Source organism: Pygoscelis adeliae, unplaced genomic scaffold (genome assembly GCF_000699105.1).
Source record: "Pygoscelis adeliae isolate BGI_AS28 unplaced genomic scaffold, ASM69910v1 Scaffold108, whole genome shotgun sequence".
NCBI lineage: Eukaryota > Metazoa > Chordata > Aves > Sphenisciformes > Spheniscidae > Pygoscelis > Pygoscelis adeliae.
Genome location: NW_008825498.1, coordinates 9,076,263 through 9,095,475, shown reverse-complemented (window position 1 = coordinate 9,095,475; position 19,213 = coordinate 9,076,263). Strand labels below are relative to the sequence as shown.

Here is a 19,213-nt window from a genome sequence, read left to right as displayed (position 1 = left end):
CTGAAATTACTCAGCCGTGGTTTCTTTTTTTGGAATTCATTCAACTGGCAAATCAGTAAATAAAAGGGAAAAATACTCTCCCTCCCTCTTCCCTGTATCTCCAGCCCCTTGCCCCTTTGCAGATTCAACATCAGCTGTGCGAGAACATGTGTGTATGTAATGTTCTACATCATTTGTCTGAAACAGCTTCCAGATAATTTGGTGTTGCTAATTCTTATCTAGGTGATGATTTGGACAAGCTGCTGGAGAAAATGCTACAGCAGCGAGGGGAAAGTGTCATTATTCCTTTTAATGGAGATGTTAGCGAGTGTGTGTCATCTCAGGAGGCAATTGCCATGGTTTCTACGCAAGAACCAGGTAATTTTTTTACGGGCAAGATGTGAAATAAGTGAGTAGTTTGTTAAATGTCAAAATGTGTGTGCCTCAGAAGAGTCTGAGGGCACAGCTGCAGTCAGTGTGCCAACTTTCAAATATTAATACTGCCAGCTGAATGTAGCAATACAGCAGTCTCTCAGACAGAAAATCTCTGTAGTAACCTTCAGCAAGGTTTTCTGCCCTATGTTTTATAATTCCTAAGCTAAAACATGTGATCTTCTGTTCTGCACTAAGCAGAGTACAGATGATGTTCCTTTGTAATGTTGGCAGCGTGGACTCATCTCACCCTTTTGCACCTAGAAAAGGAACGTAACCTTCTGCTTAAGGCAGAGGGGAACTGTGTTCTTGTTCTGATCTCCCCAGGTGTCCTTCTGTATCTTAACTTTTGATATTCCTCACTTCCCACATGTAAAAAGGTAATAATACGTACTACACGCTTGTGCCCTGAGGCTTAAACTTTTAGGGAAAGTGTTTTAAGACCTTGGACTGAAAGTGCTAGGCAAGTGTAATCTATAATTTGCTTATCTGAGATGTGTCTTATTCGGTGTAATGTGATGAGATACTTAGGTGCAAAAGATGAGCTAGGATTGCCTGTCTAAAAATGCTAATTATCATTTTCTCATTTTGGAATTCATTCAGAGTTTTAACCATACTTTCCTTTTCATATGACAGTATTGGTAAAAGATACATTGAGCTGCTGTGAACACTGAGACTCTTCTAGGTCTAGTATCAAAGCAAATTCAACCTCCGGTAAAGCTTTTTCCCTGTGAAAGAAAGGTATGCTCTTGACTCACATTAGTTAGCTTAAATTAATCAGCTTCAGCGTTAGGTCTGAATGAAAGCAAGGTGGTTTATAGTCTCCACGTGGGTCAGAAGATCCAATTAGGAAGGCTGCCAGGTACTTTGTTCTGGCACCCCCAGAAGGACAAGTCTTGAGCTTCCTCACAGGATTAATTTGAAGGGAGAACGATCTTTTGATTCTGTTATTTTTTTTGTTCTTACTGTGTAACAATGCACAGCAGTGCTTTTTTAAACCTTCATGTTTTCTCAAACGATTATTCTGAGCTAGTTTTGTCTTTAAAATATGGCTGTACAATGATTGAAGCTGCTGGGAATCTGGCTGAATTAAAAAAAAGGAGAGGTAAGTCTCCTAGGCAGTGAGAGGGACCTTTCTCCCAAAGTACATCTACTGAAATGAACACTGAGGCAGGTTTGAGCAGGAGGTAAGCACGCGCACACACGCACACAAATACACCTGTGTCTATATAAAACTAACGTACCAGGATTTCGTGCCAAACACCTTCCAATTTTCATGTAAACTGCAAGATTTTATAAAGTGGCTTATTACTTAAAAAAGCAACAATAGTTCTTGTGTATTAAATTTGCAGTAGTTTCGGATATTTTCTTCACTTTTTTTAAGAAATTTGCCCTAGGTAATTTTTATGATAAGCAGTCCATTAATCAGACTGTAATTTGTAGTAGAAAAACTGACATAACAAAAACTGACATGGCATTATAGGATTTAATTTGGTAATCTGCAAGTTGAAAATATTCAGGGGCTACTGAAACATGGATTGCTAGGCATAGAATTTACCTACTGGAAATACTGAAATATAGGAACATGCTTTTTCTTCGAGGAAACATGAATGTTCTGGTACATGTCTGTAGAGAGCGAAGCTCCAGTCCCCCAGTTCTCTGCAGCTAGCGTTATATTGACATCTATTACGTTCAAATAAATTTGAGACTAAAATTCTGTTAAAAATCAAGAAACCTCCAAAGAAATAAATGGCACCACCACGACCCCCCAGTAATTGAGATTTATTGCCCAGGTGTATTGCTCATCTTCCCTTCACAGCGTATATTACTATCAGTCAGTATATAGACATACAGCTATCTCAAACTTGACTTAGAGTGGGGCTCAGTACTTCAGAGCAGAGATGATGTACAAATGAACTCCCAACTGACCTGCTGTTCTGTTAGAGTCTTTTTGGCAAGATTATCAAGGCAGGCTTAGTTTCCTCAGATTAATAGGTGTGCTGGCTCTCATCCCATCGTGCCCTGAGCACAGCAACCTTGGCACCCATGGCTGGTTCTCCCAGCAGGAGTGACGGAGGGATGCTCCTGAGGAACTGCAAGTTTCAGGAGGGGATTAGAGCTATGGATAATGTATGTACACACACACACACACACACACACATTTTATATACATATATATATATGCTTGCATATTATGTATGTGTTGGTTCATATAACAGAATGCATTTCACTATGTTGGCATTGAGGTTTCCTTGGGTTGCACTGTGAAAAATCCGCAAAACACTTAGGGCATATAAAAAATGGGTAGTGCTGTACTTGAGGTCTGATATGTAATCGTGTTTTGATCAAAAAAAGAAAGTTGACATTTGTGATCTGTACCCAGCTCTCCAGAGTGTTGGGATTTATTCTGGTGAGTGATTTTTTTTCTCATAATAGAGGGTAGGCTGTTTGGAGGGTCATCGTTTATTGGGGGGGTGGGAAAGTAAACATGTCTCTTGTTGTGTTTTGTTTTCTTTTTCAAACAAACACACTCTAGATTTGGATGTTGATACCTTCCAAATTTACCAGCCACAGCTTACAGTTGCCAGAAAGCTCTTGTCCCAGGTTTGTGCTATAGCAGACAGTGGCAATCAGAGCCTGGATCTGGGCCACTTCAGCAAAGTAGACTTCATCGTTATAGTTCCCCGTTCAGAAGTCCTGGTGCAGCAGACCCTTCAACGGATTCGACAATCAGGTAAAAGGGAGGGGAGGGAAAAGAGAATGTTAAACCAGACTATGTGATGTTACTAAATCATATCTGGTATAAATGGAGAAGTTGCTCCAACATGTATTTTGCATGTCCAATATTAGCTCCATTAGTTGGTATCATTGATGAATTCTAAATATCTTCCTCTCATAAATTGGGCCCAAGATGTGCCGTGTAAGTGTCAAAAGAAATTGCCGTATTCATGCAGGTCTGAGGAATGTATGATCTGGAGAAGCATTCACCTATCAAGAGAGGGAGTGGATGAGCAGATGCGGCTGTTCAGATCTTTTATCCCCTAGAGGTGTTAGTGCCGTTTGTTCTAGGTACACATTTGTGCATATGCTCTCATATGTATTAGCACAGCGGTATGTGCAGGAAGCTCTCTTATTAGGTATATAAATGCCTGAGTAATACATGCACATTGGCACACAATAATTGCCATGTGATTCAGATGGTGAGTTTTCTTGTCTGGGGTTCTGTGTCTGACCGTGGCTGGTACCAAATGCTTCAAGAGGAACAAGAAGGCTTTAGCGGGCAGGTTATGGAATATGTCCCCCTTGAGAATGACCCCTGTTATCCTCTCTGTTAGTGACTGACATGTATACAGGAAAGCAAAAGAATTTCTCTGTGGTAAAAATTACTGTCTAATAGAACTAAGGACTATCTGTATAGATGTTTAGTTCTTTTTAGCTCTTGATCTCTGAAGTAATGAAGCCCTTAGGATAGTGTGTATTTAGGATTTATTTTTAATCAGCTGAACATTTTTTTTTTCTGCCTTCAGCTTTATCTAATAATACCTTGCATTTGCATTTGCAAAACATGAATATGAGCTTCTGGTGTAATGTGTCTATTAGTGGTTTTGGGTAGCTGTTGGCTTTTTTCCCTCTTATTTTCTACTGTGAACTAAACAGTCCCACACTTTTTGATTGTGCAGATATGCCCTGATATTGCTCAATATTGTGGTCCATCTCCGTATCTTTTTTCCTCTGTTTTGTACTATTTTACTAGTAAAATGAAATTAATAAAATAGATGACTTGAAGTACGGGTTTCTTTTCCTTTCAACATAACTTTATGGGGGTTTTTTTGTTCCATTCCTTATTTCTTCAGACATTGTGTTTACTTAATTTGCTGCTACGCACTAAACCAGAGGTTTTCTGATATCTGTTAACAGGGTTTCACATTTATTTTATTTTATTTTTTTAAATGAATGGTTTTTACTTTACTTTTTAAAATACTTTTTTTAAATCATTAAGACCCTGGCAAATACATAGTTGACCCACATTTTACAGTGGCTTATTGCTACTTCTTTAATTCAAATGGTGTTCAAAGTCACATACATTACATCATGCCTACTTTATGAATATGATGGCAATCTATCATTACAAAGACTGCTAGAGTAGTTGTATTGACACTAACGTTGAAGCAGCGCATGAAAAAAATTATATGTAGCGAGAGTCATTTTTATATAAATTTATGATTTTTGCAAAGGAAAGGTCAGGGTAACTTTTTCTGACTCGAGCAGGATTAATAGCTAAATGTGGGCAAGTTTGGCCTAGGGTCATGGAGCATAGCCAACTGAGAGCTGCTCTGGAAATTTTTGTGGAGGTCTGATTTTTTAATTTTTTTTTTTTATTTTTGGTAACGTGAGAAGTCTTTGAAAGGTCTTCAGGCACTTTTTGGAGGAAATCCAGAAGCCAAGAAGCACATTTCGGTCCCCATTGTGAGAGAAAATGCATTCGGATAATAATCTTCTTACTAGGGCATATCAGTGATTTGGCTAAGTCCTGATATTGGTGGACAAGTGGCAACCTACCGTTGACACTTCATTTTTTGATGCACTCAAAGGAAAAGATTTTTTGTTGTATTCTTCTTTCTGACAGGTGTCCTCGTGGACTTGGGCCTAGAAGACAATGGAATGGCATATCAGAAAGCCGAGAAATACGTGGTTCGGCTAGACAATGAGATTCAAACAAAATTTGAAGTTTTCATGAGACGAGTGAAGCAGAATCCCTATACACTGTTTGTGCTGGTTCATGACAATGCCCACGTGGATTTAACAAGGTAGCTGCTTCAATCTGCCGAAGGAAAACCATCCTCTCCCACTATCTTGCAGTTAGGTTTTTCAAACAACTTACCATCTTAGACACCCGATGCTTTCCCTAGGCCTAAGGTATTTTGTGCCTCAAAATCAGAAATCATCTTTTTTTGCTTGCCCATGATATTTGTTAACTAATTCTGATTCAGCTGAAGATAGGTGAGACTAGTTTCAGATTTTTGGATCCCTAACAAGACTGTTTGTAGGGGTAAGTGCTATGGTACTGAACTCCAGGAAAAAGGGCTGAATTTCGCAACTTTCTTTGCTCTTCTTGTCTTTTTTCCTATTCCCCTCCTTTTTATCTACTCAAACCCAAATCTCTCCTGTGTTCACAACCCACTTATGTTTTAATTCATGATTTTATCCTTGATTATAGCGTTGTTCTTAATATAAGAAGGCTTACAGACAAATAACTCTTTGCATCATCTGAAAAATGTCCTAGCTACTGTAAGAAAAGGATTTAAAAACCAGCTGTGTTGAGTTTGGTCAGTGTTAGGTCTAAACAGAACAACACATACACATGGGTGCAGAAACATTTCTTCACACTGAATCACAACTTTACTATGGAAAAAGAAAGAAATAAGTAAAGCTAAATCATTTTGCTCTTGTTCCATGAATAAACTGAGGAGAATAATCTTAAGGTGATTTAGACATGGTGTGTAAGGCTGTGGGATTAATTTGAATATCAGAGTTATAATAAACAAAATACTTTCCTTGAAGGACAGCTGAAAACAGATAACAGCGACATTCTTCCTGCCTTAACCCCCCCATCACATTTTTGTTACTATCTTTGCTGTACACTGAATTTGGAATTTCTGAATATTTTGGAGGTGAAGGTAATTCCAGGAGATGGAAATCAGAACATCAGGAGACTATCAGGTTCCCCAGTCTTCTAGGAGAATGTTTCAGCCACAGCTCATGGAACAGTTTCTCAGTCAGAGGGATTTCATCAGCTTTGGCTTATTTTTGGTTTCCTCTGTTTCAGGCTCTTTTAAATTGGCACACTAATTCACCTTCTCACTGTCAGCAGATTTCGGTCCTCTATTCAGTTTTTTTTCCCCATTGCCTGAGTCTACCCACAGAAAACACTAAAATGGTTTTGACATCTTTCACCTTCCAAAGAGTTTTTTGAGCTGTGATTCTCAGTGCCATGGTCATTTGGAGGTTTTTCTGCAGGAAGAGAGTAATCCATTGAATCTCAGGATGTCAGTAAGGCAATTCTTTGCATTCTTATTTCTGCAGTGCCATTTCAAGTTCCCTGTCACATGGTGAGCCTAGTCATGGTCTGGCTGATAGAGTTATTAATTGCAGGGAGGTCCTTGAAGCATTCAACCTCCTTGTTCTTCAGGTCAGCTCTTTTCCTTATGCCTTGCAAACGCAGCAGTCCAGAATCAGCTCTAGCAATGAGGTACATTGGATACAATTTGATACTGTGGTAAGTGTTTAATTGTCAATTTTAACTGTGAATTTTAATGTGGACTTCACACCAAACAGAATCTAGCAGATGTGTATTAAAGAAAAATGTTAGGAGGGGGCTCTTTCTCTGTTGGAGTTTGTTCTCTCAGGCTCCAGGTGCACAGCCCCAGGATGCTGATGGTAGAGGTAGCATTGACATTTAGGCCCAGGAACTACACATTTTTCTTTGTCCAGTCATGTAATATGAGAAATTACTTTCTACGGTCTGGTCGGACAAAGCTATGTAGACATGCCATAAAGCTCTGGAGCTGGGCCTTCCATTTTCAAGCAGTCTGACTTTTGACAGTAAGTTATATGTCACATAGCCTGTCAAGTCTGTTCATTACTTCTCTGGTACTAATAAAAGTTGTGTGCTAGGTTAACAAGTTACGGTGTAGTAGATGCCATCATTGTGCACAGAAGAGGTGGGAAAGGTCTGTTGGACATTCTGCACCATTAGCTTTTTTCACCATTTCAGGCAGCTGATTCTGAGGATCTTTTGGCAAAACCTGCTTAAAAAATAGCCTTTTCTCCTATTCTTTGTTGGTATATTTATATCAAGTTTGATTTTACTGTGTTGAGTGGACCATTGGTTTCTGTAAAGTGTCTTAAAGTGGTAGCTGTAAAAAATAGTTTAAGTCAAACAGAATAGTGGAAATAAGGGAGTGAATGAATATTCAAAGTTTGCTTTTTGGTTGGTTGTTAGTATAAGCCATTATGGTGACCTTCTGTAAAATGGTCTAGACAATTTTTTGTTTCCCAAAAGTAAAAAGTCAACAACTTTCAGTCTTATGATTAAAAAAATAACCCACAAAAAAAAGGGGAGACTATGTGATTTCTTACATTCGTAGTGATTACTGGTGATCTAAATGCACTGGAGACCATGCTGTGCTTCCAGCAAAGGTCTCATGAAATTTGAGGCAGCAAATATTCTGCCTTTCTGATTGCTGTCTGCAGATTTACATTCCAGCAAAGAAATTATCAGTTTCTGATTGCCATTAGAGATGTGTAGAATCTGACAGTCAAGAAGAATTAGTTTTGGAAATTAATAATCCTTCTGTTTTCAGGTTCTGCCTTAAATAGAAATGAGATAACAGTTGTCAGTAGATATAAAGCCAGAGATAGGGAGTCAGAAAACAATTAGCAGGATTCTAGAAACCCCCTGCAATCACAGGTAGGAGATATATTGAAAAATTTGCAAGGACCTGTCTTTCCTAGCTGTAGACAAATAATAAGTTAAGTAAAAAACAATTTACATTTTATTGTATTCTTTGAAACAAGCAAATAGCATCACTGAGGCAGAATGAATGAAAAGAAAAGATACTATGCTTTGGAAAATACTTTCCACTTATTTTTTAAATGACCACAGAAATTAAAATTGGTTCCAGTTTTCCTTATATTTTTGCTATCTCTGTATGGAACAGGATGACGCAGCAAGTGAAGACAAGCTGTACTTTGGTTTGAATGAATACAGCAAATCCCTCCAATGGGGAGTCACAAGTCCCCTTTTGAGATGTGATGAAACCTTTGAAAAAATGGTCAACACACTTTTAGAAAGGTAAATAGTAACATGGGAGCTTGGGATTCTGCTTAATTGGGATCTTAAGGATGCAGATATATTCATGAGCCCCATCACAGGGGGATAAAGACATGATGACCTTTGATGTTGATCTTGGAATCTGTGAAGTATGTGCCATTTTTATTTTTGTAACAAATTTAGTGCTGTTGAAGAAAGAGGGGATATCCTTCATTCATTTATAGAAGAGATTAGGCCCATTCAGCAGCAGTCTAGACTCAGCTGTGCTGCTCTCTTCTTCTTCGTCTTCTTCTTCTTTTGGCTTAGCCCTCACTAAGCTAAGAAGGTACCAGAGGTTTCATACCTCACCATTTGTGGTGTCTCTCTGCTGAGACTACCAGCAAATTTTTCAGTGGTGGCCCAGGTGAGTGATTTTATTTAAAAACGTCATTTTTTTAATTATTTTGAGTAGCTGGTTATGGTTCGGTTCCTGCAGCTCAGAGCCTGAAAGTGGCTTGTTAGTACCCTGCAGCTGCCAGAACACGCTACTTTCATAGCACATATCCAAGATATAATTAAATGCGCACATTACAGGAATGAAGGCAATACTGTGGTTTCCAGGGATGTGGAAATCTATTCTGTGTATCAGCAGGACAGATCCCTTATAACAGTTCAAGCTATAGTTCTCATTGTATTTTAATATTTACTAGAACGGGATTGTTCTGTCTTCAGTACTGTTTTTCCCATTTTATTTAGGTTAATATAATTAATAATTGTAAATGTATTTGTATTTATTAAGTAAAATGCAATATCAAATATCTTAAATTAGACGCATGAATTAATAATTAAGTACATAATAATATTTATTATTAGCTACAAATATGTAAGTAATGAATGTGATAAATAATAATAAGGTCAGTTAATCTTAATAGGTAAGTTCTTTAAGCTTCTCATAGTCTTTCTGGCCAAGTCCAAAGGAATAGATAGTGGTCACCGTTGCTGTCTTTCTGTTCTTAAAATGTGGATGGGTAAAAGGATGAAGGAGGATTAATGCATGTGCAAATACTGCCCTGATATGGGGTTAGGATAAGACTAGAAATTGACGGGAGGTGAACCTGTACCTTGGAGCCAGGATATGCTTTTGCATCACAGTTTATTGAGTTAGCCTCTCTTTTCAAGAAACTGTGTTATTCCGTCTGGGTGGGTGAGCCATACAAGCTTAGAAGTCTGAAAACATTGCAGACATTTTGGTATTATAAGAAAGGGTCCATTTGTTTTAGTAGCAAAAATGCAGTGGGTACTTTTATGGGAGGAGGAGTATAAAGTTTTTTAAAAATTTATTGATTTAATGACTGGCTTATGGTATACAGAGCGAGCTACTGTACCTACTGGTTAAAGACAAACAAAACTTTATTCAAATGGATCCCATATCATCTATTAAATTACTCAAGAAAGAGACCAGAGAAATTTGGAACTTTTAGTTGTTTTAGTCATTTGGACTTCTGCAGCACAAGACTAGCACTCAACGCATAAATGCATAGGGTTTTTTCTGTATTATGGTGGTGAGTGAACTCGGGGGGTATGTCTAGAAATGGAGTGCTTTTTTGCTTGAGTAGGTTTTAATCTTTTTTTCTTAGCATTTTACTTTGTGAGTTCATATCTGTTGTCACCTCATATAGCTGTAGTGAGAGTGAAAGAAACATTGGCTAAATAAGTTAAAAGGCAAAATCGAAGTTCGAATTTGGCTCAGAGCCAGAAATCCCCAGTGGTAAGTCTAACTTTCTGGTGAGAGGGTGAGATGTGTGAAATTATGAAGTACTTCTCCCACGAGCCACCTGAAGCAGTGATGGTCCTCCGAGTTCGTAGAAGAAAAAAGCTTGTGGACAGCAAAGCAATTATTAGCCTGTGCTATGGATCTGACATGGTCTATATTTCCATCAAGTTAAAGATCTTTAGCTTAAATTTTGGCCTAAATGAAGATAACAGAAATTTATAATTCCTGTTATTTGCGCGCAGGACTTGGCTCTTTATCTTCTGCATTTGGACTATGTTATATTCATTTAATTAAAACACAGTTAGATTTTGTGCAGAATTATTGTCCATGAAAATCAAAGGCTACAGAAAAAAAATGGGCACTTCTTTACCACATGGTCGTGTTTTTTGGCTAATTTTCAGGCATTGCTGCAATTTTGCATGTGCTAACGCAAAAATGTGTCTCCTCAAAGGTACCCCCGGCTGCACAGCATGGTGATTCGCTGCTACCTTCTCATTCAGCAGTATTCCCAAGCTCTGATGGCTCTCACGACCATGGCCTCACTAAGAGATCACAGCACACCTGAAACGCTCAGTATAATGGATGACCTTATCACTTCTCCAGGAAAGGATAAGAATGGCTGTGGCCACATGCTCGTCATTAGGGTGCCATCTGTGCAGCTAGCCATGCTGGCCAAGGAGAGGTTACAAGAAGTAAGAGACAAGTTAGGTCTGCAGTATCGTTTTGAGATCCTCCTTGGGAATCCTGCTGCAGAGCTTACTGTTGCGAAACACTTTGTGACACGGTTGAAGGTTAGCAGAAACTAAATATTTCTCTGCATGCCCGTTGTAGTCATCTGACTGTCGTATACATTTTGTGTTCATTCCCACACGTTTATAGGTTAATTATTCTATAGGAAAAGAGTGCACGTTCTGTGTCTGTCTCCATGGAAGTTTACTGTACTTTTGATGAGCATAAATGATTTAGAAACTTGGAAGAAAATTCAATTGTTACTGGCCCATGAAGTCAAACATCAGATGTTAACCTCTCTTGTTAAAGTTGAATAACAGCATGAGTCAGATAGGTTTCGTCTCTGAATCTCAGAAAGCAGAGCTCAGACCTCCTTAGGCAAACTAATTATTTCCACCAACTTATCTGTCTGTCTAGTGTATCTGTTTGCTCTGTCCATCCATCTTCTGCCCTTCTGGTAACTGATAAAGTAGTCATAGACTTCTTTTCTTAAACCACTGCATGCTGAAAGCCTCTTCTGCACAGCATATATGCACCAAGCTAAACTTTTGCATGGATTTATAAGAGTATGGTTCAACTAGCCAAACCCACTTCCTGAATTAACCTCACTACATTAAACAAAAGGAAACGGATTGCCTGCCTTAGGTACCAGCCTGAAAGTAATTCTGGTTATCTGCCCTGATCCTTGCTCTGAGCCTCACAGAGATATTAATTTTCTGTTTCTACTGTAAGTTACACGGTGTATTCAAAACCACACAGAAAAGGCATGAAGTTTGTGAGCCTTTCTTAAAGAGCTCACCTACAACGAAAAGCAGATAAAATGTCCTTTAAAGAAGCTACCACCTCTGCTTCTCAAACCTGGTCTGCAGCAGGAGAGGGAAGAGAGGAAAGTAGTAGTCGTGAAGGAGAAAACAGCATGTGAGATAGCAGCTCTGTGCTGCTGGGTTTTTTTGATAGGCATTAATTCCAGCCTTAAATCATTCTGGACTGTGAGTCCTGTGAGGGCTTCTTTATGGCCCTTTGCCATAAAGGGTTGCAGCCCTTACACATTGCTGGAGCAGCCTGTGAGGCCTTTAGTGCAGATCAGGATTGAGTGTGAAGCTGTTGCTGGTGAATATCCATGTAGCCATTGACCTGGAATAGAGGAATTCGATCAGGCAAAGAATGAAAAAACATCTAAATAATTCTTCTTATGCTTCTCCCCCACAACACAAGATGCTTTTTTGGACTAAACAAAGATGTGGGATTGTGGACTTGTTTCTTTCCTTGCAGGTGACTAGAAAAAACCCACTCAGTTCTGAAACATATATATGAAGGGATGGAGGAGAGGAATTCAGTTGCCCAAAGATAAGGCTGAAGTGTCTTTTTAGGTCGGTTATTCCAGTGGCACTCCAGAATGATGAAGGTCGCCTGTGAGTGTTGTGCTGGGCTACCATACCTGCTAGTTTGGTGCCTGGGATAACACAGGATGTCTGAAATGGTGTGAGCATTATGTTTGGGCAACTGATTCCCATTATAAAATTCATCAGCCATGCTACCAGTGAGTCTAGTTTATTGCAGACAATTTTGATTTAGTCTCTGTGCTGCTTGGCTTTTCTCCTGATGTTAGGTGGAGTACTGAAGCTGGAGGACTGGAGCAAGTGGGGAACTGATCGCTGCCTGCGGCCCAAGCACCTGGGCCCTTTTTTTGGGGGGGGAGCAATATGAGGCTACTGAGTGCTTTCTGGTGAGACTGAGGCTCGAAATGCTGGTCCCACCAATAACTGCTGTTGGTTGCAGGAAGGGTCAGACTTCATCCTGACCTTTTTCAGGGGCAGGGAGGGAAACTTTATAGCTGTTAGTGACCCCAGTTGAAAAGCTTGCCTTAACTTAGCCTCTCCCTAAGAGAGCATTAGCAGTGCGTGTGGTGCTGCAGCAAGGCAAGGACGGTCGGCAGGTCTCCGCAGTGCTGGTAGCTGGACCGTTCCCCTCTGTCAGACCAGCCCTCTGGCCAGCCAGACAGGTCAGTCCTCTCCATCAGGGAGCGTCTTCAAAGGGGGATGGTACACCCAGAGGTACAGAATGAAAGAAGAGGTGGAAAATAATTTAAATAACTATTTTGTTGACCAGGTATGCTGTCATGGCATACCCTTTAAGTATAACAAGAATCAAACCGTTTGGGAGGCATTCAGAAGTGAGGAGCTCAGAGGGCTCTAGCTCTCTGCCCCTCCAGAGTAAGATGGTCAAGAAGTATATCTTCTGTATGCAAGTTCACAGCTCAAAGCCCCAGGTACTCAGGCTTCTTTTTAAGTCCTTAGGCTAGCAGAAAGAAAATCAGCTTTGTTATCTGTCTTCCCCTATTTCATTTTCTAGCCATGCACTCTTGCAGAAACTTCTGTCAGTGGCAGGGGAACACACAGACAAACTAACCCTGCCGAGCCAGAAAATACCTCTCTGCTGCCAAGGCTGCTTTACTGAGCCAGTAGATGTTGTTAGGTAGTTGGAGAAATCATTTTTTTCTGGGAGCATGTGATACAGAGGATGCTGAAATCAGCAGGGGAAAGAAATCAGGACTGGGGAAAGAGAATAGAGCCATAGCAGAAAAAGGGAACATTGCTCCAAATCATGCTCTTCCTAAGCTAAAAAAAAAAATAATCATAGGGTTTTTTTGGTGGAAACTTCCAAAAGGCGAAATGGCACGCTGAGTCACTGATCCACTAGCAAGTCCTCCCTTTCAATCCCCTTCATCTGCCTGAGAAGATTACTCATGAAACATGGCCTTTCTGGGGAGGAGGAAGGGTAAGGAGAGAACAGGTCAAGGGTACAGGTTGAGACTAGAAGAACCAAGAGGGAATTCAAGATAGGGTGGTTCTTGCAAGGTATGTTTTCCACAAAGCTTGCATAAGCCTTGTTGCTCTGTCAGGAGAGCTGTCTCTCGTTGTCTTGCATATCTGTGCTGAGAAGAGTAATATACATATTTTATTTTTAATGGGCAGTTTGAGTGGTTGGGCTTGCTGTCATGACTCAGCAAAGTAGATTCTGTGCCTCAGCTAGATAAGAGTCTTCTCCAGAACAGGTTTTGTCCATTATTAATAAGAAAGAAGGAAAAACTTTTTACAGCAGGGTGATAGGCTGTAGCTCAAATACTTGATGATTCTGTAACCATTAGGGCTTAATTTCCTTGTCTGGAGAGACCTTCATGTCTGATCAGCATGGAAATGTGAAGTCTCTGGGTTATATGGAAAGAGCTTCTCTGCTGATCTCCTGTCTTGACTGGTCAGTGATCTAAGAGGCTTGTTGTCAGTTTTCCTGGCAGTACCCATAATGTATTGGCAGGAATGGCTGGATATGAACCTGCATTTTTGCATTTCAGCTTTATAATACAATTTCAGTGTTTGTAGAGATAGAATGGCTTGTTTCCTTTCTAAGTGAGAGTCTCTGAGTCTTTCCGCTTTACTTCCTTTTAACAGTTGCTGTAGGGTCTCATGCCTGTCTTGACCAAATACGGGCTGTATCATCTGGAAGTTTGGGCACTGTGCAACACAGCAAGAAAGATATTGTTGCTCAAGATAGAGCAATGTTTTTAGGAGGCTGCATCCAACACAGAGAACACAAATGGGCTCAGCCAGGTTCAGTAAGCTCCGCTGAACCGAGGGGAATGAAGGGTGTAAGGACATGGGACTGATGCTTCCAGCCTTTCCAGTGTTAAGAGAAAATGGTACAGTTTTTTGGTCTCGGGCCTTGGTAGACTGTAGGTAAAGAGTCCTTTCTTGAGGGTTTACTTCCAGTGAAAGGGATTTTTTTTTCATTCATATAATCTTTCATTATATAGAATAATTAAGCAAATATTTGAGGATCATGGAATAATTGTCATACTCCACTGGAAGGTCTTACTTTAGCTTTACATTAATTTCAAAGAACTTTTATCTGTGCCAGCTTGAAATCGAAGGCATCAGCTGCATTTCTCTCTGACAGACCAATGCTAATACCACACCAGGTGTATGTTTCCAGCACTGAATAACATATGCTATGCATCCTTTTTCTGTGCATTTAATGCTTGGGTAACACTTCGCTACCAGAAAAAATGCTTGCTTGTACCTAAGGCCTCCTTCCTGTTGGCTGCTGGGTAAGCAAACTCTGTATACAAAATAAAAGCAGGAACTGAAGAAAAAAAACAGGTGAAGGTTTAGAAGGTGTCATTTAAATGTGACTGGAAGTTTCTCTGTTCGCAGGCTTGGAGGGGAAATGAGCAGGATGACTGGATCCCTCGCACGTACCAGGATTTGGAAGGTCTGCCTTGCATTGTTATTCTAACTGGCAAGGACCCTCTAGGAGAAACTTTCCCCAGGTGCTGTTATTACACTTGCAACATGGTTGTTCTCTAACATGTTTAGATAAGCTGAGGGGTGGATAAGTGGTTTGATACCATCTGGCTATTTTTTCACAAAAAAAAGGGTATTTTAGACTTTATTTGGGAACAGTTTAAAATTTTGCAAAGTGTGGTTTCTGAAAAGTAAAGCTACTGTACTGTGTGGGTCAATGAATGTCTGTGCAAAGCGCCAAGGAGCATAACTTATGCGCTGAATATTTTAAAATAATTTTATATTTACTGGCTAATAAAATTGTTCATGAATATTTAATAAGCAATTAAAGATAGGGAGTATTCTTCAAAGTCAGAGAAAACAAAATTTTCTTTTTTCTTGGGTTGGGTTTTCTAGGTCGTTGAAATACTGTGACCTTCGACTAATTGACTCAAGCTACTTAACTCGGACTGCATTAGAGCAAGAAGTAGGCCTGGCATGCTGCTACGTCTCGAAGGAGGCAATTCGAGGGCCTATTGTAGCTCTTGACCTTAGTGAGAAGGAGCATGAGAAGGCTAATGGTAGCGAGAATGACTCTGATGAGCTGTTGATAGACTTGGACCGACCCCAGAGTAATAGCAGTGCTGTCACTGGAACCTCAGGTCAGTTATTCTGCTGTTGCTCTGAAAAACAAGTCTTCATTCCTATGTCACTGGAATTTGAGTGCAAACATTGAGATGTTTAGTCAAATGTGGGTTGCTTAGCTGTATCCTACTGCAGGCTAGGCAATGAAATGTTAGTAGCAGATTCTTTCCACAGTGAGCAATTTTCCTGTGTACAGCTAAAAGAGGATGGTGTTGCAGTGGGAGGATGGTATGCCATAGCTAAGGGTCCCTTGTGAATTTTATTTTTAAACTTACATTTCACATTTGTTGCTAATTTCATCTGGTGGATCCTGAAAAGATCTTAAAAATCAGAGTAGAAATGGATAATATAAAATTTTAGGAATAGAAAAATGCTCTATAACTGCAGGGGTAGCTATGGGTGAGGATGGGTATTTGCCTCCTTGCCATGACCAACAGAATGGCTGGGTCTTGCCCTACCTCTTCAGGCATCAGTGGAGCATCATCTCCCACCAGGCCTTCCCTTCCTTGCATTCCTTAGGCACTTTGGTGTCCTTCCCTTTGTTTCCTTGTGAGTTTGAGGTATTAAGACAGCTGAACTGGACCTTTGCCATACACCAGATCTTCCCATACACCAACTAAACCTGACTAGTATGGAGGAGGGAGCATAGCCCAGTTCACATTCAAGTTGCAGTGAAATGAATGCTCTGTTCCCAATATGAAAATACTTACAGCTGAATGCGTTAACACCTAATGTTTGTTATTCAGGTTTTGTATCTGTAGTAGTAAATTTCTTTAAAGAATATAATTGCCATAGACATTAAGCCAAAGGAAAAACAAACATGGAAACAGGAAAGCTATTGAAGTGAAATTCAGAGAATTTTTGGAGCTCTTATCTATAAAACTTAGTTGCTTTCAGTCCCTAGTCTTCAAAAAAATCCTTGAAAATGTAGCCAAATATAAACAGTTGGAACATTTATTGAGCAGTCTTTGAGAAACCAATACCTTAATTTTTGGATTCATGGGCACTTTCAACTCTCACAGTTTAACTTGCAGTTTTCTAATGACAAACTACAACAAATATACTTTAGTATGCTTGCTAACCCCCCCCCCCCCCCCCCCCCCCCCCCCCCCCACACACACACAGAGTGGTGTCTTATACTTTAATTTCAGAAGGTTGTACCAAATTCCAAATCCCAGATGGAGTATGGTAGTTAACATACAGAGCTTAGCAGTCATTTGGGATTGGGACACTTGTGTTTGGACTCCGAACCCTAACAGAAGGGCTGTTGCCTCTCCAGCAAGAGGGACAGATGGGTGTCAATGATTTCTTTTTAAATGGTGAAACACTGACGTAAGCCACATGATGAGCTCACCCAGCAACACTCATTGAACAGAAGTATTTGAAGGTTAGGATTGTCCCATAGATCAAATGAGTTAATGATTTCTTTACATTTTCTTATGTCAGCCAGTATCTGTTGATTGCCTGCTCTTTGTTTCCCCGGGTTCCCTGGCAGACAACGGCGTGAGCTCCTCGAGTGCTGCAGACAAGTCTCAGAAGCAAGCACCGTCGCTTAACTTTCAGACTGTGGCGCACAGCTCAGTAGATGAGGGAACTTATCCCAGTTTCACAGCTGGAGAGACCCTGAAACAAGAATGCGACTCCCTGGGTAACCAGATGGCGAGCAGCACCACTTCGAAACTATCATCACTGTCTTCGGTCTCCCAGACATTTCGGTGGCCTGCCCATTCGGCCAAAGACAGCAAGGCCCTCCGTGCTGCACTGCCACGCATCATCATCCTGTCAAAAGCTGCCTACTGTCTCCTGAGCTCGCAGAAAAGTGGGAATTTGCCTTCCTCCTCTTCTCTCCTGCCTCATGCTGACGTGTCTTGGCTGAGCTCTCTGAGGCCTCTGCTTCACAAGGACATGAACAGTGAAGAGCAGTCTCTCTACTACAGGCAGTGGACGACAGCCCGACAGCACCATGCAGACTTCAGCAATCAGGGTGAGACGTCTGGCTCGAGGAGTTTTCACCCCAGGCGGCTGCTTTTGACAGGACCACCGCAAGTAAGAGAACAAACAGTTCCTTCCTCTTGCCTTATTAGCAGGATGAGAGGACCGATGATGAGGACTGGAGATCGTGCTGTAAAGGTCCCCTGCAAGGTTGCACGCAGTGATGTATTTCGAGGTCAAAAATCAGTCAAATTTTAAGGTTAAGTCTATGCTGAAAGTGGTAAGGAGAGGAAGGGTGATGCTGTATGTCATGTTTTAGCCTAAATGAAATAATGTGTGGATGGCACTGGACATAAAATTACCATAAGCGTATCAGTAGAGAAGCAGTTATCACTGCCTATCTCCCTGTATACAAAAGTGATACCAGCTGTGGGCCAGGTTTTGCTCACAGATCAATTTTGTAATACTATTCAGCATAGTGGGGAATATTATGTCTTGTTATGTTTTCAGGCAGAGCTAGAATGGGGTAAGCCCAAAGGCATTTATCTGAAACGTTATCTTTCCTTCATATTAGTCTGAGTTGGGATTTGGATTTTTTTCTATCTCTGGCTCAGGTGGGAAAGACTGGCTCATACTTGCAGTTCCTAAGGATTCTCTTCCGCATGCTGATCCGGTTGCTGGAAGTAGATGTGTACGATGAAGAAGAGATTAATGCCAGTAAGTATTTAGTAGTCATTCTTAATATACATTATAAAGAGCCTCTGTTATGTATTATTCAGCAGTAACAAATTTTTAGGCTCATGGAAAGACTATAAATTCCACCTACCACTTGTCCTGTCCATTAGTGTGTAGCTAGACTTACTGCAGGTGTCTGCATATATTTAAATATAGATGAATAAAAATGTAAATTTTATACTGGGCTTAGCTGAGAACTATTAAATGTATTTTGGATTGATATATTTGGATAGAACTAAAATGAAAGTGAACACAAAACTGTGAATGAGCAACATCTGCCCATGTTATCTCTCCTTGCTAGTTTTTAAACACTGGCTGCTTTTAAGCAGACAAGACATTTAAGAACATTTTGTTTCTGGCTGAAACATCACTATTATTTATGTTTAAGTATAAATTAGATAGAAGTTTTCCGTAAGACTGTCTTCTCTCTGCAGTTTACAGATCTTATGCTGAGGAAAAAGGGGAGGGGAAGCCTCTTTGGATTTGCGCTCATTTGTCAGATCTCACAGATCCATTAACTGCTGTGGCAGGACTTCGCCTTGAGATAGAATCATAGAATAGTTTGGGTTGGAGGGGACCTCTAAAGTCATCTAGTCCAATCCCGCTGCCGTGAGCAGGGACATCTTCAACTAAATCAGGTTGCTCAGAGCCCCGTCCAACCTGACCTTGAATGTTTCCAGGGATGGGGCATCCACCACCTCTCTGGGCAACCTGTGCCAGTGCTTCACCACCCTCAGCGTAAAAAATTTCTTCCTTATATCTAGTCTAAATCTACCCCCCTTTAGTTTAAAGCCATTCCCCCTTGTCCTGTCACAACAGGCCCTGCTAAGAAGTTTGCCGCCATCTTTTTTATAAGCCCCCTTTAAGTACTGATAGGCTGCAATCAGGTCTCCC

The 19,213-nt window shown here is 40.5% G+C and overlaps 1 protein-coding gene across 1 annotated transcript in view; it reads left to right on the top strand.

The window, feature by feature from the left end:
* Window positions 1–19,213, top strand: part of GREB1L (growth regulation by estrogen in breast cancer-like) — an 80,794-nt gene that overhangs the window by 46,538 nt on the left and 15,043 nt on the right. The window contains exons 14-23 of the mRNA XM_009331450.1: window positions 223–357; window positions 2,948–3,145; window positions 5,039–5,219; window positions 6,496–6,688; window positions 8,133–8,266; window positions 10,450–10,789; window positions 14,939–15,054; window positions 15,425–15,666; window positions 17,133–17,698; window positions 18,199–18,301. Of these exons, the coding sequence (XP_009329725.1) occupies window positions 223–357; window positions 2,948–3,145; window positions 5,039–5,219; window positions 6,496–6,688; window positions 8,133–8,266; window positions 10,450–10,789; window positions 14,939–15,054; window positions 15,425–15,666; window positions 17,133–17,698; window positions 18,199–18,301 (2,208 nt within the window). The remainder of the gene's footprint in view (window positions 1–222; window positions 358–2,947; window positions 3,146–5,038; window positions 5,220–6,495; window positions 6,689–8,132; window positions 8,267–10,449; window positions 10,790–14,938; window positions 15,055–15,424; window positions 15,667–17,132; window positions 17,699–18,198; window positions 18,302–19,213) is intronic.